The sequence below is a fragment of the Papaver somniferum genome, chromosome 8 (assembly GCF_003573695.1).
Source record: "Papaver somniferum cultivar HN1 chromosome 8, ASM357369v1, whole genome shotgun sequence".
Classification (NCBI taxonomy): domain Eukaryota; kingdom Viridiplantae; phylum Streptophyta; class Magnoliopsida; order Ranunculales; family Papaveraceae; genus Papaver; species Papaver somniferum.
Window position 1 is genome coordinate 137,558,698 of NC_039365.1, and position 25,772 is coordinate 137,584,469.

Sequence of the window (25,772 nt, forward strand, 5' to 3'; positions counted from 1 at the left end):
GTGCAATTAATCATAAAAGGATTGCATAAATAAATTTAAATGAATTTTACCACATAACTTTTGGAAGAATGGCTTCCTCCATCACCCCTGGGATTGGGTTTAGCTCCTCATCCCAAAAACACACTCACAAGATAAATTCATGGCTAAAATAGGTGTTTTTATTGATGTATATAAGATGAAACAGGAATTAGCAACGCTGTAGAAGTGTTACAGCGTCACTGTTACAAAGGGGTAAGTGCTATTGAAGACTGCTGTAAACGATAAGCCTTTACTGCTGTAAAAGAACGACACTGGTATTGTTATTTAAGACTGCTAAAGAACGACTGACTATGTGAGTCTGTTCTTCGTGTTCTTGAAGCTCTTCAATGGCAGCAACAGCAGCACTGTCTTCTCTGTAATCGCTTCTCCTAGGCTCTCCTGGACTCTAAACTCTCTCCTAAGGTTTTCTAACCCTTCTATGATGAAAACACATCTATTTACAGCTATCCAACTCCCTAGAAACTCGATCAAATCCGAATAATCTCATTATTCTTCTCGGGCAGTTTGGAGAAAAATCACTTTCCTGTTGATTCACGTGGTTCTGTTGGCTATTCCCTCGTATCCAAACTATTCTCTGACTTGGAATAAACTGAATTGGTATATATCCACGCAAGAATATCCCATAAATCTCTCTGACCAATCCCAAACCCTAAACAGAGAAGCCGTATACTGTTGGGACTTTGATCAATTATTCCGACTTATCCAGCCCAATTGGATGGGTCTAGACGATTGCATTAGGCCTGTTATGTCTTCTAGAGTCTGTAGGTACCAAATACACCCGTTTAATCTCCTTAGAACTCGCTAAGCATTCAACTCCAAAACTGTTGTCGCTGCAGCCAATTCTTCCCGCCAATTTATGTTTTGAATTTTGAAGATGACCTCCCCCTATCAAGTTCCGGTGTCCCTTTAGTACATGCCCTGAAATGGGGTGCCCCTTATCCAAATTAGGGGTGCCTTTAGCAATTCTTCTGGGATGTTTTCTGCACTTTTTCAGGGTTCCTCCGGGGTATTTCCGGTACACTATCAACGACAATCCAAGGGCCACATTTTTAGCCAATTTTGCCGCAAAGCCTTATTTATCCAAAAACACCTACAAAAGCATAAAAGACCATAATAAGTACAAAATCGAGCACTAATAATATATACAAATGAGATATATTAGACACATAAATGTGTCTATCAGGTAAGTGAAGACTGAACCACTTATTTCTCAAGTTATATTCATTTTTCTATCCTTGAGAAGCTATCGCGTAACTAGTTAGACTATCATGTATAGACAAGAATTTCGAGTCAAGTTTATCATGATAATTAGTTTTTGAAATATAATGACTAAGCTTAATGAAATTTTTTTCATACTTGATGAATTTTGGTTAAGGAAAGTTTATTGTTTGCAATCAAAATCATGATTCAAGTTTTATCATTCGAAAATAGCCTGGAACAGTGATATGTGTCATTGATGTTATTCGGGAATGTCTCGAATCAATTTAGAGAGAAATATAGAACTACTATAGATTTGGATACAAGACAATGTTATCACTCTTACAAACTGGGAAACTGTTATAAGTAGTTGAGTAGCTATATACATATCGACTTGCAGATTTGTGGTACGCATATTCTTATGTGCACCATGTAAAAATATGTTCAACTTGTGAATCAGATCGGTATGCATATACGTATGCAAACCCTTTTGGAAATGTGGTTACGAAACCAGGTTAGTTTACAAACCGGCACACATACTAAAATAGTTATGTGTTCCTGAACTCGGTTTAGTACCCAAACTGGTACGCATACCTAAAATGTCTTGTTAACTCCGGAACTTGGTTTGGTTAAATGTTTATAAACCGGTACACGTACTATGACTGACCTGAGTCACGAACTTCTATGGTGTTTGTACTTTGTGCATTTACTAACCATGTCGATTATCTTCAAGTGCGATTAAATTATTTCAACAAGATAATTAGCATTTGATTAATTCTCTAAAAACACTAGACTTATTTGATCACATGATTAAGACTCAAGGTTAATGTTTTAAGTGTTCATGAAAATGCGTATTAAGCTTTTAAGTTCAAATCGGTTAGTTTAGTCTAAGCACCTTGAACATAGTATTTATACACGGTTCGGTTACGGTTTCACCTAACCAGAGTGTATATCTTGTTTATGAAAATCAGATTCAAAGATTCATCTAATGGTGGATATTGTTTGCCTGGTTCCAAAGCTATCTTAGCTTAAACCTAAAGCAACCTATGCCTTGAATGTCTATCAAAGGGGAACTCCAAGCAACTGGGATCTTTGAATCCTGACACTACTTTTTGGTGTGTCCTAGTTGTATCTAGAGTCGTCCTCTCCAGAAACCCTTTTAGGGTTTAGCAAGTATAAAGACTTCACATGGGATTCGTGAAGCTAGGTCCAGTTATCTTTTATCTTAATAACTTGAGTATCCTGATCTTGTTATGTTGTTGATTTATCACTTGAACAAGATGGATACAAATCACAAAGTTCTCTTCGTCTCAAACTTTGTGATCCCTCAAGTTTTATACTTGTGAGGTGAATAATAATCTAGGCCGCACTTCGAGTTGCATAAATTCGTATTTTGAGGTTATCTAGACTTCGTCTATTGCTATCGATTTCCAAACCCCCTTGATTGAAATCTTTTTTTTGATCGTAAAGGAAATCACTTACATAGGCTTAATTTGTGGGTGACAGATTTGGTTTAAAGTCTTCACTTGATTTGAAGAAACTCTTAGTTGGTGTGACGTCATCTAAGGGAATCAATTGCGCGGAGGCCTGCTGGTATTCAAGAGGCGCAAAGAGCGCGACTGTACCTGAATCGGTGTGATACTGAGATCGGGCTGATCTACATTCCAGAGTGAAGTTAATTGGTAGTAGTCTAGTGTCTGTAGCGGCTTAATACAGTTTGGTGTTCAATCTTGGCTAGGTATCGGGGTTTTTGTGCATTTGCGGTTTCCTCGTTAACAAAACTTTTGGTGTCTGTGTTATTTCTTTTTCCGTATTATATTGTTTGTATTTATAATTGAAATATCACAGGTTGTGCGTTAATCAATCATAGTAGATACATCCGACTTGTAGGATACAACTTGATTGATTCCTGGACATTGGTCTTTGGTACCGTCCAAGTAATCTCTTTGGAATTAGGTTCACGGATTTGGTTCTGTAAACGTTCTAATTACAAGAGAGAAGGAGATATAATTCTAGACACCATTCCTTGATTGAGTTTAGCTCTTGGAGTTGTGTTGATTTTGTCCATACAGATTTCCTATGAAGAAGTTGGTGGTATATTTTGGTACCCCCAATGTTTTCATAATATATGGATTATGAAAGTTTACAACAAACAGTGAAGATACATGTCTTGTGGATAGTGCTATGATACATTCAATTCTTCGTGACAAACGGTTTTTCTCCCATTTAACATTAGTTGCGGCTACTGTTAGTACAATATCAGGGACCTCTAAACTTATTGATGGTTGTGGAAAAGCCTTATTAATGTTACCTAATGGTACAAGAATCCATATTCATGATGCCTATTTTCAAAAAAATACGGAAACTTGTTGAGTTTTAGAGACATTCGTCTTAATGGGTATCATATTGAGACAACAAATGAGGCCAACATAGAGTATCTATTATTACTACTATTGTCTCGGGAAAGAAACAAGTATTTGAAAAGCTTTCTGGTTTGTCTTCTGGATTGTATCATACTATCCTTATTGAATCACACTTTGTGAATCATTCGAAGACTTCTAATCTGAATGTTTTCAAACTTTGGCATGACCTGTTAGATCACCCAGGACCAACAATGATGTGTAGAGTTATAGAAAACTCTCATGGACATTCTCTGAAGAATTTAAAAATCTTTTCGACTACAGATTTTCCATGCAACGCTTGTTATCAAGGAAAATTAATCATTAGACCATCTTTGATGAAAGTGGGCATTAAATCACCTAATTTCTTGCAATGCATTCAAAGTGATATTTGTGGACCAATCCACCCTTCGTGTGGACCATTTCGTTATTTTAAGGTTCTGATTGATGCTTCCACTTGATGGTCCCGTGTTTGCTTACTTTCGACTCGTACCGTTGCATTTGCAAGACTTCTTGCGCAAAGACTATGAGCTCAGTTTCTAGATTTTCCTATCAAAACTATTCGTCTTGATAATGTTGGTGAATTTACATCTAAAATATTTGACGTTTTTTGCATGTCGATTGGTATCCATATTGAACACCCCGTTGCTCATGCGCACACTCAAAATGGTCTAGCAGAATATTTTATCAAGTGCTTACAGCTGATTGCTCGACCATTAATTTTAAGGTCTAAATTTCCATTTACAACATGGGGTCATGCTATATTACATGCTGCAGCACTGGTCCGTATCAGACCAACCAACTATCAAAAGTACTCATCTGTACAACTTGTATATGGGCATCAACTAAATATCTCTCATCTTAAAACTTTTGGTTATGTAGTTAGTGTTTCCATAGATCCACCTCAGAGATCAAAAATGGGTCCTTAACATGGACTCGGCATTTATGTTGGATATGAATATCCATCTATCATTCGATATTTAGAGCCTCAAATAAAAGATGTCTTTAAGGCAAGATTTGCTGACTGCCAATTTGATGAGTCAATTTTGCCGCCGTTAGCGGAAGAAAAGCTAAAGCTTTTTGAACGACGTGAAATTTAATGGAATACACCATCATTAGCCCATTTTGATCCTAGTACAAACTAATGTGAACTTGAGGTTCAAAGGATCATATATTTGCAGAACATATCAAATAAAATACCTGATGCATTTACTGATACGGGTAGGACAAAAAAATCACATATACATGTTGCGAATACTTCGGCGAGAGTAAGTATCCTAGAAGGACATCATGATAATACAAATCATTCGACGATACACTTAGAGCGTGGAAGACCTCTTGGTGCAAAGAATTCAGTTCCGCGGAAAAAGAGATCAGTAGCTGGTATTCCGGAAAAAGCCATTCTCTATGAAACATTGATTGATCAATCAAATATTGATATACAAGTTACACCTGAAGAGGCACATGTACCTCAAAACAATGAGATCACTATAAACTATGTTGGTACAAGACAAAATTGGGAAAGGAGTATGATTATTCCTGATAGTAAATTTGCTTTTACTGTTGCTCTGGATATCATAGAAAATGTTGATGATCCCGAACCACAATCTATAAATGAATTTCGACGTAGAAAAGATTGGCCAATGTGGAGGGATGCAATCCAAGCAGAGTTCAACTCATTGTTTAAACGTAAAGTTCTTGGTCTAGTTGTTGAAACTCCTGAAAATATTAAAGCCGCCGGATACAAATGGGTGTTCGTAAGAAAGCGTAACGAGAAAATGAAATTGTGAGATACAAAGATCGACTCGTTGCACAAGGTTTTTCTCAAAGACTTGGTATTGATTACCAAGAAACCTACTCTCCAGTGACGGATGCCATCACATTTCAGTTTCTTATTAGTTTGGCAGCTTCAGAAAAGCTTGATATGTGTCTTATGGATGTCGTCACGGCTTATCTCTATGTCTCACTTGATATGCGTCTTATGGATGCAGTATACGTTGATGATTTAAATATTGTGGGAATTCCAGAAGAGCTCTCTGAAACCGCTGCTTATTTGAAAAAACTAATTTGAGATGAAAGAGCTTGGTAAAACCATATATTGCCTTGGTTTACAAATTGAGCATGTCTCAAATGGGATATTTTTCCATCAATCTACGAAAAAGTATTAAAACGCTTTTATATGGACAAAGCACATCTGTTGATTTACCCAGTGGTCCTGAGATCACTTAATATGGATAAAGACCCATTTCTCCTTAAAGAAAATGGCGAAGAACTCCCTGGTCTTGAAGCACCATATGTAAGTGCAATCGGTGCTCTTATGTATCTTGAAAACTGTATAAGGCCTGACATTTCCTTTTCAGTTAGTTTACAAGCTAGATACAGTTCTGCTCGAACTCTAAGATACTAGAATGATGTAAAACACTTATTTCGATATTTTAGTGGTACTGTTGATTTAGGTTTATTTTATCCTTATGGATCTGAATCGAAACTAATTGGATATGCAGATGCAGGTAATCTTTCTGTTCCACACAAAGGATGATCACAAACTGAGTATTTGTTCACGTATGGAGATATGGCTATATCTTGGCGGTCAGTAAAGCAAATTATTGCAGCTACCTCTATAAATCATTCTGAGTTATTAGCATTCCATGAAGAAAATCGTGAATGCGTTTGGTTAAGGTCAGTAATACATCATATTCAAGAATAATGTGGACTTCATTCAGTTAAAGACTCACTAACTGTACTGTACGAAGATGTTGATACATGAAAATACACTACTTAGGTCAGAAGGTCCTCGCGTAGTTCGTAAGCCTAAGTCCATAAAGGGATCCGAGACTTGGGAACTTGACCCGGTCCAAGAAGGGACTTGATCTGATCCTAAATATAATATCTGAGGGCAAAAGGGAGAATGAGGTAGTCAAAAGAGAATAAAATGCTATTGACCAAGGAGTCAAGGTTGGCTTGGATAGAAAGAAATGGTCGTTTGGTAATAAAAGGAATTAAAGGACATGTGTCCCCATGAGATAAGAGGACAGTAATATAAATAAAGGAGCTCATTGCATTTTGAGGGATCCCATTCTATTTCTCCTTCTCATTTTATCTCTCTTCACCTTTATGGGGGTTAGGCTTACTGTGATTTGGACTAGCTTCTCCTACCCACTTTTACCCTATCAACAGAGGACAACACTGCTTGCATTGTACAACTAAAGGAAGGTTTTCTCAAAGGTAATCGGGTAAAGCATATATCTTCGAAGTTTTTCTTCTCACATGATTTACAAAAGGATGGTGAGATTGATATTCAACAAGTATGTTCAAGTAACAATCTAGCAGACCTCTTCACCAAAGCATTACCAACTTCAACATTCAAGAAATTGGTTCACAAGATTGGAATGCGTCGTCTTAAAATATTTGTAAGCCAAGATTTGCTGAAGTATCCATCAGGGGAAGCATATTTGTAAAAGGTATTTTATCGGAATTATCGCGTTGTACTCTTTTTTCTTCGTCAAGGTTTTTGTTCCACTGGGTTTCCCTTGTCAAGGTTTTAACGAGGCAGCATATGCGTGTCCAACACTATTCTAAGTCTCATTTTTCAGGTTTTACTCTCTTGAGTTTTCTTGGCATACTATAGTGACTTAGACACAGTGGGGGAGTTTATAAACGTGTATATTGGTTAATATTATCCAGGACAAATCTCATTTATTATCGGGATGTCCTTGTGTCTAGCTTTATAAATAAAGGCTGTAATCTTTGTTTATTTTATACATTCAACAAGAATTCTTCCTCTTTTTTCACTACATTTTTTTATCTTTCACAATATGTAGTGTTAAATCCAATCACATATTTTCCCTTGATTAGAATGACACTTGTTTACCCATATACGTATAGGCATGTTAATCAATTAGGTCTAAATATATACATGTTTATGATGTAAGGAAACAACTAATTAAAGCCTCTAATCAAGGAAAGATAAGTGTTTAAAGCTTTTGTGTTTTCTTTTAAAATAAATAAACAAGCCTCCAACTTTTTAAGATTTTTTTTTCAAAAAAATTGGCGTTAATAAGTTTTAAACTTGGATTAAAGCGTCATCTTCGGATGACTTTGCTATTGTATTTTTTTCTCACAGCATATTTCTCCTTACATTATAGTGACATTAGTTTCTCCTTAATTTTTTTTATCATTTATCATTTATTACCCATTATATATATGAGGGGTTATACGTTCGTGAACAAGTCTTGAATCAGTCAATGCGTGAGATGATAAATTAACATAAATAGCATAATGTTGCCTATATATACTAGAGATTGTGGGATTAAATAAACAATTATTAAAAAACTAAAAAATTCATGTAATTTTGTTAAGAAAACACCCTCAAAATAATTAAAATAGTTGAATATGCCTATAGATGAATGAGGAAACTAACATCTAAGACGATTTTGTTTTGCACATCAAAATAGTCAAAATTTTGTTACATAATAATCTTTTTAAACTAGCTTAAATAGATAATTTACTTTATAGATTCATTTTACCTGCGAAATCAACAATATACAAGTAGGATTAGGCATTCTGGAAAGAAAGAAAGAAATTTTGGCTTGTTTATCGGAAGTCACAACTTTTAATTTTGCTTGGGGCCACAAAATGTCAAGACCAGCCCTGGTTATGGTCATGGATTGAGCACGAATTTTGCTGCAGAAAAATTATGTCTAGCTACGATCTGCCAAGTACACGGGGTTACGTCTGAGGAACACTATATCCTGATGGCGTTACATCATGGGAACCCTATATCCTGACGTGTGAACTCCATGCCTACATTATGGTTAGTTTTGTAGCTGCAGATGAGAGCATCACAAAGACGTCTGATATGTTCACTCACTAATGCTACGGTACTATTGCTAAAGAGGCCAGGACAAACTATATGAATGACAACACTTACAAGCACGTAAACCTCAGCCATACAACAGATCCATCTTTTCTTTTTAACTAGGAGCATCAGAGTTTAAGACATGTGTTACAGAACATTACAAAGATAAGTGCTTATTCTTAATGGTGAAAGTTCTCAGTTTAACATTGAAGCCTTTACAGCTTTACAGACATACAAAACCAAAAATACAACATTCAATGTGGATATTGCCCATCACAACTGCAAAATGGAGAAAGCCTCATTTCTCTAAAATGTCTTCAGGGCCACTGATGGTCTGCATGCAACAAAAAAAAGGCCAAAAATATATGAATCAAGGAAATAATAGTAGCTTTTGTTTGATACCGACCAGCACAAAAGAGTATGATACAGATACCCCAAAAAAGAAATTACCTTGTTTTCAAGTACAACTCCATCTGGAATTTCAAGTTTCACCCCAGGTTTCGCATTGACTGTCACGTTCCCCTTGAAGAATAACCAATACCATCACATGAATGAGTTAAATATATCTAACAGAAAATGCAGTGCTGACTCGATTATTACATAATTAATAACGAATGCATCAAACAGCCATAAGGTCTAGCATAGTTAAGGAAGTAAGATATCAACAGGGATGGATATAACTCGGTGTTTCATATTATGTTCATTATGGTAATCAGTATGTCATTCTTTTATTTTGTTTGAATGAAGAAACATCACAAGGAGATATCTTCTCGAAAGTAAAAAAAAAAAGACTGTATATATTAGTTATTCTGGCAGGAGCAAATTAGTACCTTAAGAATGATATTGGCACCAAACCACACATCACCTGACACTTTCAAGTTGTCAAGCTCAATGATGCTAGGAATGGACTTGAATCGACCAAGGAAGCTGGCAACCTGGAAATATAACAAAACAAAAACATTCAGACTCGGTTATAAACAGAAATCACCTATTCCTCATCTAACCACACTTAAGTTGGACTTTACCTTTTTAAACTCGGGTCCTAATTCAATTGATGGATTTGCAGGATTAGTTCTAGCTTTGTTTCGGATTACAAATCCATCAGTCAAGGTGTAAAGATCAGACTGTAGAAAAAGATTAATAGGTTAAAGATATGGACTTACAATTAGAAGTTAATATGAACAAAATACACAATGGGTTTAGGATAACCTGGACAAGGAGCAAATCAGATGTTGCCTTCACAGGAAGGAAACGAGATCGGGGAACATTGATACCGATAGCATTTTCAAAGAACTGTTCGGAAAAAAAAAAGATTAGTAATGCCAAAGATCATGTAACAGTTTAATACATCAAACAAAGACTGTTGACCCACTTGCATTATTGACCAAACAAACACCCTGGCGAAACTTCAATAGTCAAACCCACTCATATGACGGGGTTTATTGACCCATCTTACAAGTGGGATAATAAAAATGGATAGGGTGAAGAGAATCATCAGATGAGTACCCTAATTGCAGCTCCAGCTGCAGTTTCGAGCTGAAGGACTTTCACTCCATCTACTTCCTGAAAAACACCAGTAACTTACATTAGCAACTCGGATGAAGCATGTTCGTTTAGGTATGTCCAACAGTAAAAGAGATATCCACCTTAGGGTTTGGAATGATCTCCATCTTAAGTGCATCAGCTTCCACGAGCCTTTTAATAGCATTCAAATTCACCCACCTAGATCCAAAATAGGTGTTATTGTGCCATCATGGACAACATAGAGGTATGATTTAATCAATCAACAAGTACAGATGTTAAACGATAACTAGTTCACGTACAAGTTGTTGGTGTTGAAAATCTTGAACTTTTCAATTGATTTGAATTCATTCACCTAGAAGTAACAGAAAGCACAGCCAATGAGGTTTTCTTCAGCACAAGCACAATTAAAATGAAAAGCCACCTATAAGATAACTGTTAACAGAAAGGCCTTCTCGGTCAAAGCTTACATGTTCGTCTGCAACCTGAGCAATTTCCAGGAGCTGCAATTCACAAGGGCAGGAAATAAGTAACTAAAGCCAAATAATAATATCTTATAATGCAGATGACAAAATAAATGTGATATCACGATTCCACAAAAAGGGAAATCTGACATTACTAAGATAACCCAAAATGCAGGGACATACTAGTTGCAGAACGTGAAGTTTTAACATGTAGGTTATTACTCAATTTTTGTGTAGAAAATTATGTCCAAGTAAAATTGTAATTGAACTATAACACTTTCCAGATCAAGGTATCATGTAAGATGAAGGAGAATCTTCTAAATGAAGTAAATCAGGAAGAATTCTGGTAACTACCACATACCTGGACCTTTCCTTCATAAGATATAAGGGTACCTCCTTTAACATCAGCCAATGTTTTGGGGGTCACCTGCAGATACATAGTACTCCGGTGTTTAGCAAGAGGACCAAGTAAAAAGCAGTCAGTTGTAAATACATACCTCCATGCAGTACTCGTTCTTGTTTTCGACCAGGTGATGCAAGATTTCTATTATATCCAGTCAAGGAACCAATTGTTATATTGTAGCAGAAGTACAGTAGTTAATAACCTAAGATAGCTTATATTGGTAAATCAAATCTTGCAGCAAAGGATACTTAGATCAACAATAGCGCCCAAGTTATCTGAATTTGCAACAAATACATACTCTTTACCCTGAACAACATCGAGGAAAGCATAAGGGTTTGGCAGTAAAAACGAACAACGAAAATAAAACACATATATGTAACATCTGAGAGGAAACGAAAACAAAATTGCTGCCTAAGTAAACCTTTGCCAATAGTGCATCAAGCTTGCCGCTGTTCATCAAGGATGGGAACACGTCACCATGACCAGGTGGGTACCTTTATCATTAAAACAAAGAAAGATTTTTAATTTAGATAAATGGACATACAGATATTCTGTAATTTCTACAAGCATATGTCAACACAAAGATAGAGTAGCATTTGCCCATTGACAAGTCAAAACTAAGGCAACTTCTACATAGAATCTCAGGAAGAAAAAAAAAGTTTCCAATCTTCTAAACGTTAATCAATTAGGCATGGCGCCATTGCCCGCATTTATTTTTCTGATTTTCTTGGAAAACTGTCCCGTAATTAACTATTTAAATTTACCAATAAGACAGAACAAACAGACCAAGTAAACTCCAACCAAAACGTCCCTAATAACGCACAGGACACAGTGCCAGTGAAGAGCAGAACAATGCTAGTCCAAAGTTTGAATTAGATATATCCATTTGAAGCTTAACATAAATTTGACAGTACAACCCCATAAAAATAGTCCAAAACTGAATAGCAGAAAACCTCTCTTTTTGAACTGTATGCGACGTCAGTGTACTGACTCAGACAATATAACACATTTATAGAGCTATAGGTGGGAGTCAATGAAAAAGAAAGAGCATACCATCCATCCTTTCCTGTCTGTCCCTTGCAAGGCAGAGGCTGAAAGTCTTCAACGACCAATCGAGGATATTGGCTCTGTAACACCAAGTTCTATTTTAGTGAAAGACTTTTATGTGATCGGTTCATTAAAGACTGTAGATATTAAGAATATTAAACAAGGATAAAGTTTTAGAGTTATCAACCTGGTTAAACGTGTGAATTTCGATGTTTGAGTTTGAATATTTCTCCACAATCTACATCAGACATCAAGCAACTACTTAAACAACAATTGTGTTGACTCTGTTCCGAACTAAAGGTAAAAGAAAAAATTGAGGAAGGAAACAACACAAATAACTTGCCTTTTGTGTATCATCATGGGTGTTGAAAGAGTTCATTAGAAGCAATGGAACATTGCATCCATACTTGGTGTTGAGAGACTGCAGGAGTAAATGAAATAAGATAAAAAAAGGTAAGTTGTATACAAGCAAGCACGGAGAGTAGAAAACAGGAGACAGAACTTTCCAAAAATGACCTCAATTTGGATGACGATCAAGTCAAGAAATGTCAACCCATTACGAACTTCGATGACGGATCTGGAAGTGAATAGGAATCAAATCATTATGAGAAGGATTTTATGCAAGGCAGAAGATAATCGATAGATAAAAATAAACACGAAAAAATAAAAGCAATTTACACAAGGGAACCTAGTTTATTGGCATGGCTTTGCATGTCAGATTATATAATTTATAAAATAACCAACAGACAATGCTCATGACAAGTGAAAATTCATTCCCCTTGCTGTAAGGGGATGATTGGAGCTAATTTTCAAAGATGACCATTTATTCCACCGTATACAACTAATCTATTTTGACCCACGTGTCCAGATATTAACTTTGATGGCAGGTCTCTTTCCAACTGCCAATCGCATCAGCCCATTATCCTTCGCAAATTTGTAAAGGCTCGATGTCTAAACTTTAAATCTTGGCCTTACTTTTTCAAAGATCACATGCACATCTTCTATACACTATTTATAGAAAAACCTGGAAAAGGTGACAATGTGATCCCATTTTATTCCAAGCATATTTTGTCAAAACGCTGCCAAGATTTCTGTTTTTCCCAACAAGGAGATGAAGAATGACTGATAGTCAGAAGAGATAGTCTAATCAGTGAGATGTACATCATCTTCACCTAGGAACTCACTGTTCAAAAGCACTTTACTACGACGATTCATCGCTCATCAGAAATATCACTACTTAACCCAACATCTTGACAGGATCAGGGTGATTTTATAAGCGGATGACATATTGTGTTAAGATCCTAAATCAAGGAGTTGACATATGCGGTCTCAACTCCTTAATCCATGCTCAGCTAATTCAGGCTATGCACAAAATCCTCGTAAAGCACAACTAACTAATGGCAGATATAGAATTAAGACGGATCATATCAGATTCCACAAGGTTCTACGATTATCAATTCAAAACAGACACAACTAAATATAAGCTAAAATTTAAGGGAGTATTTATACTTGGGACCGGTACAACCCATGGTTGTTCCCAACCCTCCGTTGAGCTTTAACACAACAAGCTTGTCCAGAAGGCTCTTTGTTGCCTCGGCACCTGAAAGTAAATGATCCAAATAATCAGCACAAATGCTACATTGACAAAGCACGATCAATCAAAGATAAGCTGAGATTCGAAATAGAAAATTTGAACTCTCACCATCAGGAGTAGGTGCTAGGGTTTCATATGGAACAACAACTTTGTCAGTTGGAGTCTGAATCTTACTCCACTCCACATGCTGAGCTTCTCCACTTCAATCCAGAAAATTAACAAATCAAAATCCAGATTCGATAAAAATCCAGAAAGAAATCAAAATGTAATTCGAGATTACGGATCCAAAAATGTAAATCTCCAGCTAATCAGAAGAAAGTTGAAGAACATCAAATCTGAATACCGATTAAAAAATAAATTATAATGACTGATTTACTCTAATCTTACCTGAGATAACGAGCTACGAGATTAACAAATCCAGATTTCTCATTCTCACTGCAAAACAGATCAAAATGTTAACAAAAAAAAACAACTCCTCGGATCTATATAATCTTAAATGCGGAATCACTAATAAATCAATAAATGAAACATTGAAATCGAAATTAGTATAATGAGATGAATAATCAAACCTGATCTGATTGAGTCCAGCAACAGATGATTTAAGATTGGTGATTTTTTCTGTTTCAGTTGCCATTTTTTCTTTACGTTTTCTATGAGAGAGAGAAACTATTCAGAGATGGAGAGTGAAGTGAAAAAGAAGATAATAGGGAATGAGAATGAGAGGAGATTCTTACAATGAGATGAGATATAAATGCAACGTCTAATTCAGACTTCAGAGATGGTGGTGGCATTGCTTGTCGATCCGAAAGCAATGGCGCCTTTGTCATGCAAAGGTAGGGGTGCACATACCCTACCCATATCCGTCAATCCTACCCTACCGACCAGTGTTTTAACCGTATCCTATCCACTATTTGGCGGGTAGGGTAACGGGTAAAAATTTTCTTAACCGCCGTTAGATGGATAGAGTGACGGGTAAAGTTCGAAATTATCCTACCCTACCCGCCTATCCGCCTATTTATCTAACAACCGTCAGTAACAGTTGAAACTAGTAACTAGTAACCAGAAATCTGTCGTCCGTCGAAATTATCCCACGTCCGTCTCCTTTTATACACAACAGATCTGATTAAGACCTGACGCCTAACAGTAATTTCCTTTCTTCTTCTTTACCTCATCATCTTTTTCCTTTTCCGTCCTTCTCCACCATTTTTCCAAATCGATCAAACCTTACTCCAACCAATAACCGAATCATCTCCCACAAATTTCAGATCTACCGAACCAAATGTTCGTCCATTTTTTCCCTCAGTAATCCAATTTTAGGGCATTATAATTAATACCATTTGGTAATGGCGAAGTGGCTTAAAGCTGCCGAAGGTATGTAGAAATCTTCTTTAATTCATTTCTTTAAATCAATAATATATAATCTGATCAGTCTTGTTTTGTTAAATTTCTGGTGGATGATTGCAGGTGGAAATAGGAGCTTGTATTGCTGTGTTATTTTTGGCAGTATCGACACAGTCTAGTTTGAATTAAGAGATGTTGGAGCTGTGTTCTGTTCTTAAAGGAGTTGCTTTCATGGTCACAATTGCTAGGTGGTCATTGAACTGATGCTGCAACAGATGGCTAGATGGCTGCAGTTTTGGTGTTAATACAGTGAATGGCTGATTGAGGCTTAGCTGGATTTTGGCTGCAGTTTTGGTGTTAAAAACGGTTATATCCGCCACCCTACCCTATCCGACCCGCCAGAGAATGGGTTGGGTAGGATCTTACCCGTTTAATGGCGGGTAGGGTGGCGGGTAAAATTTTTCTTAACCGCCAATAAACGGGTAGGGTGGCGGGTATAGGCCATATCCTACCCACCCTACCCGTTGTGCAGCCCTACGCAAAGGTCTCTTTTGAGACACGTGTCATCAGTTCCATAGAGCCTGTAATAAAACTGCAGTGCTAATTTCAGATGTTGTTTTTAACGGAAACGGACTTCCCCTCTCAGCCTCAAGTTATCGTCAATAATCTTCTTCAAGCTAACAGTCAAGGTGTTGCTTATCCTAGGCTTGTTAGTTATTAGTAGAATCTGGATTTTCTTATGGAATCACTGACAACCGCGGAATAACGGATCTTGAAATATTATGATGAATAATAAGTAAACCAAGCACAAGCAAGTATAATAATACGAGAAAGATAAATCAACTCACAAGACACAAGATTTATAGTGGTTCGACCAATACATACAATTTGTATATATTGTCTACGTCCACTTTGAGCCGCACCAACTCAAATCCACTATGAAAAAAAACGATTACAACGTCGTGTGAATCCCAGCAAACCCTTGGTTACACAACAACAATTACCCGAGACGATAACCTTGTCTCTTGTTCCTCACCAATATGCTCTCACAACGAAACCCTAGCTTTTTACCCTAAAAGCTATACAAGGAAGAACTCTCTTTTCTCTCTAAAACAATTTTCTTCACACTAATTCTACAAAGCCTAGTTACCTATTTATATAGGTTACAAACTTGGCCACCAAGAATTCTAGTCGTTTTAGGAAACCCCTTTCCCAAAACAGTCACGGCTAACTTAGGAAATAATTAGTCTTCAATTAACTAACAATCTCCCACTTTGAAGACTCATTTATTGTCTTCAATTCTCCTTTTCTGCAACTTTGGATTTGACGGTGCTAAAACATCTTCATGTCAGTGTGGTTCCCCTCCCAGATCCTCATTCTGAGAGACCAACTAAAGCCTTGCAGAGCTTTAGCTTGTCTGATGTAACTCCCTTGGTAAACATATCCGTCGGATTCTTCGAACCAAGAATCTTCTCGAGCTTCAACTCCCCTTCTTCTAAAAGATCCCGTATAAATGATAACGAATATCTATATGCTTCGTCCTAGCATGATAGTCTGAGTTCTTGTCTAAACGTATAGCGCTTTGACTGTCGCTAAACAGAACACTATCTCGTTGTTCCTTTCCCAACTCATCTAATAAACCTCGTAACCAAATCATCTCCTTGCTCGCTTCTGTTACTGCTACGTACTCCGCTTCCGTAGTAGACAATGTTACCAACTTCTGTAACCGTGATTTCCAACTCACTGCAGCTGACCCTATAGTATAAACATAACCAGTCGTACTTCGCCTTTTATCTACATCACCTGCGAAGTCTGCATCCACATAACCCCTCAAGATAGAACCACCTTTTCCATAACACAATGGTAAGTTTGTGTTACCTCTCAAATACTTGAGAATCTACTTCACAGCTTCCAAATGTTGTTTTCCTGGGTTGCTTGCATATCTACTCACTACTCCCACTGCATGTGCAATATCCGGTCTCGTGCACACCATATCATACATTAGACTCCCAATCGCCGAAGAATATGGCACGTTATCCATGTACTCCTTTTCTTCATTTGTCTTCGCACACTGCATACTTGAAAGACGAATTTGACTTCCAAGTGGAGAACTAACTGGTTTAACATTCTCCATATTGAACCTATTCAACACTCGTTCAATATATTCAGCCTGACTAAGCATAAGTATACCCTTAGCTCTGTCTCTTATGATCCTCATACCAAGAATCTGCTTTGTTTTACCAAGATCTTTCATAACAAACTCACTTGCTAATTGTTTCTTCAAATTCTCAACTTCTTGTGGAGATGTCCCGGCAACCAACATATCATCCACATACAGTAATAATATGATGTAGTCAGAACCGCACCTTTTGAAGTAACAACAATGATCTGCATTACACCGTGAGTAACCACCTCTATGCATGAAGTTATCAAACTTCTTGTACCACTGTCTCAGGGCTTGTTTTAATCCATACAAACTCTTGTTTAGCTTGCACACCATCTATTCCTTGCTTTTTACTATGAATCCTTCTGGATGCTTCATGTAAATTTCTTCATCTAGGTATCCGTGAAGAAAAGTTGTCTTTACATCCAACTGTTCAAGGTAGAGATCTTCAGAAGCCACTAGACCTAACACTACTCGAATAGTAGTCATCTTCACAAATGGAGAAAATATCTCGTTGTAATCAACACCAGGTTTTTGCTGGAATCCTTTCACAACCAACCTCGCTTTGTAGAGAATATCTCAATTTGCTTCAGACTTCATCCGATAAACCCACTTGTTATGCAACGCCTTCTTACCTCTTGGTAATTTTACTAACACCCAAGTGCCATTCTCCTCAAGTGAATTCATCTCATCTTCCATAGCAAGTTGCCACTTGCCTGAATCATCAGTCGCTAGTGCTTCTTTAATATCTTCAGGTTCACCTCCATCCGTAAGTAATAGATAATTCAGAGCATACCTTGGGTTTGGTTTTGGAGTTTTTGATGATCTTCGTACTTTTTGTGGAACTGTAGGAGTAACTTCCACTGCAGCAGAAGTCTCTTCACCTTGTACTTCTCTGCCATCAGCAACACCATGACCTTCTTGTACCACACTTTTTACAGAAACATCATCAATATCGATATACAACTCCTTATCGACGTTGCTTGATCCGACATCTTCAACTTGTGCTTTATTCCTATCCTTGTACAACTCATTCTCATTAAAAGTGACGTCTCTACTTATAATAACTTTGTGACCCTCGTAGTCCCAAAGTTTATACCCAAAAGCGTCATTTCTGTAACCAAGATACACTTCTTTGCTTGAGCACCTATCTTAGAACTCTCACCGGGACTAAGATGAACATAACCAACACAACCAAAAACTTTCAAATATGAAAGATTTACCTTTTTTCCGGTCCAAACCTCCTCTGGTATCTTCATATCTAATGGACTACTAGGTGTCATATTGATTAGATAAGCAGCCGTCTCTGTTGCATGTGCCCAGAAGGTCTCGGGCAAACTGGACTGCAACCTCATGCACCTAGCACGTGCATTCAACGTCCAATTTATACGTTCTGCTACTCCATTCTCCTGTGGCGTCCTTGGAACTGTCCTCTCCAAACGAATTCCATTTGTAGCACATAACTGTAAGAATTCTGTTTTGTCATACTCACCACCGTTGTCTGACCTTAGACACTTCAACTTCAGACCAGTTTATATTTCAACCAAAGCTTTCCACTTCTTAAACACTGCATACACCTCGAACTTATTATTCATGAAGTAAAGCCACACCTTCCTTGAGTGATCATCAATATAGGTGACATAATATTGGAACCCGCTGTGAGATGCAACATCAATTGGTCCCCACACATCAGTTTGAACCAAATCAAGTTTCTCACTTTTCAAGAATCTGCCGCCTCTGCTGAAACTAACCCGTTTTTGCTTTCCAAGAACACATTCTTCACAAAAACTCATATCAACAGACTTCACCTTAGGTAGATATCCTCCCGAACATAGAATCTTCATGTTCTTCTCGCTCATGTGCCCTAATCTTCTATGCCATAAGTTAGTGTCTTCACCGCTACTATCCACTTCTAAAGTAGTTCCATCTGAAGTCCGGTATAGAGTACTGACTCTAACTCCACGAGCTAATACCATAGCTCATTTCTTCACTTTCCAATTGTGTTTCGTAAGCACAACTTCACAGTCATCATCACAAACTTGGCCCACAGACACCAAGTTCTTCTTCAAATTTGGAACGTGTTGTACATCCTTCAATTTCCATGTCGAACCATTGACTTTCAAGATCACATCACCCAAACCGATGATGTCGCATGCTTCACCGTCACCTAAGAATACTTGGCCCTAGTATCCTTCTTTATAAGATATCATAATACTCTTATCACCTGTCGCATGGAAAGAATATCCCGAGTCTATAATCCAAGACTCATCTTGCTTGTCCTCAGAGAGTAGTAGAAAACCTTCCGTAATCACCTTCTTGTTATCAACAAGGACCTTCACCGGTTCCGAAGCTGCAACTACGTTGACCTCTTCTTGATTACCTTTGTTTCCACCATTATTAGCACCTTTGTTTTCCGGACAATCGTTCTTGAAGTGTCCTACTTTCTTACACGTCCAACACTCAACAACACCTCTAGTCCGGGATTGATATCTTCCCCCTAGACTTTCCTTTGAACTTCCATCTAGATTTGTTGTTGTCGTTCCGATTTGAACTCCTGCCTCTATCTTCTTGTTGCAAACTTAAGGCCGAACTTGAAGAACTAGAAACATAACCTCGTTCTATTCTTCTTTCCTCTTCAGAAATTAACCTTTGATGCGCATCATCAAGCTTCAACTTCTCGCTACCTGCGGAATTACTAATGGTTGTTCTTGCGGTTTCCCAACTCTTTGGTAATGACGACAACAACCTTAAAGCTTGAAATTCATCATCAAAATTAATACTAACTTTTGAAAGTAGAGATATAATTGATTTAAACTTCCCAAGATGTGCTGAAATCGCTTCGCCTTCTTGCATCTTCAGATTAAATAATTGTTCACACAACATAATCTTCCCCGAGGCTGATGACTTTTGATACATCTTTTCAAGTTTATCCATAAGATCCTTCGTACTAGTTTCCTCTTGTACGTTATTGTAGACTTCCTCCGTTAGACATCTACAGATCACGGCTACACACTTGCAATCAAGAGTTGTTCATTCATCGTCTTTGCGTGCTCATTTTTTCGAAACTCCACCTAATGGATGAGCAAGGTCTTTCTCATATAGGTAGTCTTCCATCTGAGACTTCCAAAACGAAAAGTTTTTCCCATTAAAACTTTAACCCTAGATACCGTAATTTCGTTATTATCACCCATAATTCCCACTCCAATCATACTACGATAAACCCTAAAGCTCTAACCCGAGCTCTGATACTAGTTGTCAGGATTTTCTTATGGAATCACTGACAACCGCGGAATAACGGATCTTGAGATATTATAATGAATAATAAGTAAACCAAGCACAAGCAACTATAATAATACGAGAAAGATAAATCAACTCACAAGACACAAGATTTATAGTGGTTCTACCAATACATACAAGTTGCATATATTGTCTACGTCCACTTTGAGCTGCACCAACTCAAATCCACTATGAAGAAAAACTATTACAATGTCGTGTGAATCCCAGAAAACCCTTGGTTACACCGCAATAATTACCCCAGACGATAACCTTGTCTCTTGTTCCTCACCAATATGCTCTCACAAAGAAACACTAGCTTTTTACCCTAAAAGCTATACAAGAAAGAACTTTATTTTCTCTCTAAAACAATTTTCTTCACACTAATTCTACAAAGCCTAGTTAACTATTTATATAGGTTACAAACTTGGCCACCAAGAATTCTAGCCGTTTTAGGAAACCCCTTTCTCAAAACAGTCACGGATAACTTAGGAAATAATTAGTCTTCAATTAACTAACAGAATCATGTACATCGATTCCTTACCATTAGTTAGACCGTAATGGAAGATAAATGGAGATCTTCGAAACTACGATGTTTATTTCAGGATATTCCTTATACCCTTTCATGATGAATATGCCATAGTACAGACAGATTATTCCTGAATTATTTTCATTCATTTAGTGTATACTAACGTATCTTTGAAGCTAGTTTGACAAGAGAGTCGTGTTATGGCGTGGCATCGTGCATCAACTTTGGAGCACTATTGTAGATTTGCTCTTTTTTTCTTCGAGAAAAATAACAAAACAAAAAAACCAAAACCAGTCCCTCTGGCAAGAGAGAAACGATAGAATAAGGGGTAGAAACGAACCACCAATTAGAAACATGGTTGATTTGAGCATAATTAGCTAAAGTGTGTGTCATACTGTCATGTACCTGGACAACCCCCATCTGTTAGCATTTCAAGCTGTTAATTAGGTTTTGCAATTAATTAATTCTATTTAGTTTGATTAAATGCTTAAGTAGTTGATGGTCGTGATATGCCCAGTGTAGGGATGTAGTTTTGGAACTCTTTGGGGTTGCTAGTATCTAGCCATCTAAAGAACTTGATATATGATCTGAAACCTTATCAATGAATTGAAATAAAATAGGTTGGCTCTGAGGAGTTCTGTAGTTCGTTGGTTACTTAAGATCTCTAGACCTAGTCTCTGTCATTAACTGTTCTTGTACTCAAATCTATTAGAATTGGTATCATCCAGCAGTCATTCATCATGATTGGAGGTCCTTCGATTAAAGATGTAGATGCAACAACTAAAGATCTAAGTAGTATATTGAAAATTCTCTCTGAAAATCATTCACGTGAATCTGTTGCTCGTATTTTTGAGGCTACATCACATGGTGAGAAGTTAAATGTGTAATATCCTACAACAACACACTTCTGCAACCACAACCACAAATACAAAGATGAATAAACTCATTGAGATCTTATTCTTACAATACAACCACCAACTATATTCTTCTCACAACACTCCTCCATCTTCTTCTGGACACACCTTTCAAACTCATTCGTCCTTCACATCTGGTAGTCTTTCAACTTCCCAACTTAAACCACCAAAGATAGATCTACCCGAGTTCAAGAGTGAAAATCCTAGGAGATAGATCCGTAAATGTGAAAGATACTTCCAGATCTATCTTGTTGAGGAACCACAGAAGGTGGATTTTGCTTCTATGTCTTTGGAAGGTAAAGCAGACTCTTGGTTTTTTTATTTTTCAGCTGGTAAATCTTCTATATCTTGGTCTGACTTTGTAGAGAGTATCGGTAGTCGATTTGAGGATCTTGTAGTAATAACAACTATGTGGGTTGTTTAATAAGATTTCCAAACTTTTATTTTGATGTCTTTTCTCCACCCTTTATTGCTTGGTTGACTGGTAAGTTACCAGTCCATTGCACAAAGCAAACATCAACGCCTTTATACTTCCACTTCTTTGGACTCAAATTTTCATCCATTCGTTCTCCTCCAACTTAACCAAAGCAGATAATTCTGTTAAGCTTTCACTCCCCAAGTCTTTATGCTTATCTCCCTCTTAATTAGCACCGCCACAAAATTCCAGTTCAGTTTCCTAGAAACCTTCACAAACCCCAGTTTTTTTGCAGTTCGGAGCTAGAAGATTATTACACTTTTGGAAAATTCGTCTTCTTTAAAAGCACAATTCTTTTTCTTTCAAGCTTCGCATCTCCTTTAGGAATGCAAATGATATAGTTTATGTCACCTTCTCCCTCTCTTTGTATAGAGATCCTTACATACTCTCCTTGATGGTAAGATTGAGTTTTGAGCATGGAAGTATTATCACCCTCAATTTTCTCACTCCTCGACTCCTTGTTTATCCCTTGGTGAATCAATCTAAGAGAATCAATAACCCAAAAGAAATTCTTCTTAGTCCCATGCTTTAGTTCTTCCTTATCCTCATTCTAAACACAATTGCATGGATTCCCGCTCACCTTATTTTACATTTATCAGTCATTTTTACATTTAGATAGGTATTATTTTTACATTTAGATAGGTATTATATAAAAAAAACTACGAGAAAAAAGTTATTGACGCGGGGGAAAAAGTTGAATGCAATCAAGAATTGAACAAAAAACATCTTTACGATCCTGAAAGTATTCCGATTCCATAACACGATTTGAATTGATTTATAAAACCTGAGAACTCAAAGCGAAGAGAATTGAAAACTTTCCACCGATGGGAGTGTCTATTAGCATTTGCGTATTTTATTTGTCTCTCTTCCAGTCTTATGTGTATCAGACTCTACGATGCTGCAGTCTGTACATGTTGGGTAGATAGGGGTGGGTTTATTCTTTTGGGTTTGGAATGCGTCGAACAACGTATCTATATTCTTTCCGGTCAACTGTTTTCTATTGTCCGAGACTATCGCCGATGGTATCCTGAACCCGCATATAATGTTCTCAAAAATGAAAGTGAAAACATCAATGTCACTGATATAGGCCAAAGCTTTTGCTTCCACCCATTTTGTGAAGTAATCGGTTGCCACGATTAAAAATCTTCTTTTTTCAGTTCCTTCGACAAACGGTCCGATTATATCTATCCCCCACTTCACAAATGGCCATGGACTGGCGACAGAGTTTAGCTCGGTAGCCGGTGTACTTATTTTCCTCGCGAATCTCTGACATTCCTCACACCTTTTTGCTAAATTGGTCGCGTCTTTAATCATGGATGGCCTGTAATATCCTTGTATTTGGGATTTCTGAGCCAACGACCTTCTTGCACTATGATTCCCTGCGTCTCCATAATGAATGTCGGTGAGTATGCGAAGTCCCTCGGTCCTTGAAAAACATCTTAAGAGCGGTCCTAAGAACGATCTTCGATATAACACCCCATCCCTGAGTTCGTATATCGCTGATTTTGACTGAACTTTTCGTGCGGCCTTAGCTTCTGCGGGCAAGGTCCCGTCGTCCAAGTAGGAATATATCGGTAACCGCCAATCGTCTTCTTCCTCATCTTCGACGAAGTCGAGCTCCTTTTGCTCTGGATCTGTACTTTGGGCTTATCATCTATTGGTTCTTCTTCTTGAATGAATTTTTCCACGTCTTCATCTAGCTCTCCTTACCCTATTGCCAATGATGCTTCCAGCTGCACTGAAGATTCGTACACTCTTCATATTTAGATGCTAGTTGTCTTTTCGTCTCATTGCATCGAAGATATGAAAGCCAAAGCATCAGCATGCCGGTTTTCCTTCCTGCAGGGGTATCATAAAATGACGTTTCCTATCTGTGATACCAATTCCTGGGCTAAGCACATGTATGCACGTAAGGTGATATCATGTGCATTGTATTTCAGATTGATTTTCCTGATCAACAGCTGTGAATCGCTTGTTAGGCGAACGTCGGTGATTCCCAGTTCAAGAATGAGTCATAGTGCATGAATAATGGCTTTGTATTCTGCCACATTATCTGTGAATTTTTTGAATTCCAGCCTAAACACGTGGATTATTTGGTTCCTTGTTGGCGCGCGTCACTACGATGATACCGATTCCGACACCTTTTATATTATTTGACTCGTCGAAAACATTTCCTACTTCTTTTCATTTGAGGGTGTGAGGATGTCCGATGATGGATTTTCCTTGTCATCTTCCATCTCGGGGATGTCAACCACCTTTTTTTTCATCCTTGAGTGGCAAATCAGCGAGAAAATCTTCTAGGACCTGAGATTTGATTGTCGGCCTTCTTTCGTAGATGATGTCGAACTGCTCGATTCGCGCATTCCATTTTACAGCTCTTCCTACTTTGTTGGAATCCTTCATTACTGCAACGATTGCTCTTTGGTTAGACCCTGGCGTAGTGTGATAAAAACTATGTCCTTACCTTTTTTTTTGCAAAAACCAACGCGAGGATGAGCTGCTCGATCTTCGTGTAATTTCGTTCCGCGGGGTTGAGGGTCTTACTGATGTAGTAGATTGGTTGCTCGTTGTTATCTTTTGTTCTGACCAGAACCACACTTATTGCATTTCAGATAGCGGCTAAATAGATGGCAAAAATTTCCTCCAACTTTGGTTTCTGCAAGATTAGGATGTTGGCGAGGTTCTTCTTTATCTTTTGGAAGGTTTTCTCACAATCGACCATGTTAAAGCATAGCTCAGTTGAACTCACCAAGCATTGGTATGTCAAGTTTGGTTGTCATATTTTATTATCAAAACTCATCTAGAGTCAACTTCGTTAGGTTAGACTAGAAAGTCTAGGAATATTGAGACATACAAGTATTATTTCGAAGACCCGAAGAATGTGAACAAGTAACGAACTACAACGACGACATCATCCTTCCACTTGAGGTTAGTAATATTGGCTTGAATTGTTTCATTCCTAACGTATCTTTCAAGTCGTGCTATATTGAAAAACATAACTGCGTAGCTGTATATATTGTACATATTGTATATAACACTCTAGTGATGAGACATGATCACAATAGTATGATCTTAGTATTAAGGAATTCGACTACGAAGTATGACGCTTATCTTTTGAACTTCTTAGGAATATCCAGTAACATTCAGAGATGGGAGTTGTTACTTCATAAGCAAGAAGGGGACGATCAAACTACCCGGCGTTCCTGAAATCCATGATGTCGTATACGATAAAGGTATGACTGCAAACCTCCTTTCTATTAGTCAAATTTGATAAAAAAAAATGCCATAAAGTTGTCTTTAATGCGAATGGATGTGACATTGTAGGCAAGACTGGAAAAGTAATTTTTCCGGGAACTCGTAGTAAAAATAAATGTTATCTCATAGATACCCAATTTAGTAATTGTTGCAATTTGACTAGGGTGGAATCTACACATCTTTGGCATGAACGTTTTGGTCACATCAATTACCACCTTCTAACTAAGATCATCAACAAAGAACTTGTTAGAGGTGTTCCCAAAATCAATGCTAAGATTGATGCTGTCTTTGGTGCCTAT

General features: G+C 37.5%; 1 protein-coding gene across 1 annotated transcript; it reads right to left on the minus strand.

Annotated features, from left to right (window-relative positions):
* Positions 1-8,578: 8,578 nt before the first annotated feature.
* Positions 8,579-14,293, minus strand: LOC113303175 (UTP--glucose-1-phosphate uridylyltransferase). Its single transcript, XM_026552194.1, has 21 exons — positions 14,092-14,293; positions 13,910-13,957; positions 13,631-13,722; positions 13,438-13,528; positions 12,445-12,505; positions 12,272-12,349; positions 12,116-12,166; positions 11,935-12,008; positions 11,303-11,375; positions 11,130-11,187; positions 10,976-11,022; positions 10,840-10,905; positions 10,485-10,517; positions 10,317-10,369; positions 10,140-10,215; positions 10,000-10,056; positions 9,703-9,786; positions 9,519-9,617; positions 9,324-9,428; positions 8,944-9,015; positions 8,579-8,827 (listed from the first exon to the last, which is right to left on the minus strand). Exons 1-21 carry the CDS (start codon positions 14,154-14,156, stop codon positions 8,792-8,794), a joined length of 1,419 nt encoding a protein of 472 aa, XP_026407979.1. The 5' UTR covers positions 14,157-14,293; the 3' UTR covers positions 8,579-8,791.
* Between the last annotated feature and the right edge of the window lie 11,479 nt (positions 14,294-25,772).

Coding starts and splice junctions, on each gene's coding strand:
- LOC113303175 (XM_026552194.1), bottom strand. CDS start 14,156: ATGGCAACTGAAACAGAAAAAATCACCAATCTTAAATCATCTGTTGCT. Junction 12,167..12,271: donor CCCATGATGATACACAAAAG/GCAAGTTATTTG, acceptor TGTCTGATGTAG/ATTGTGGAGAAATATTCAAA. Junction 10,906..10,975: donor AGAACGAGTACTGCATGGAG/GTATGTATTTAC, acceptor ATGTATCTGCAG/GTGACCCCCAAAACATTGGC.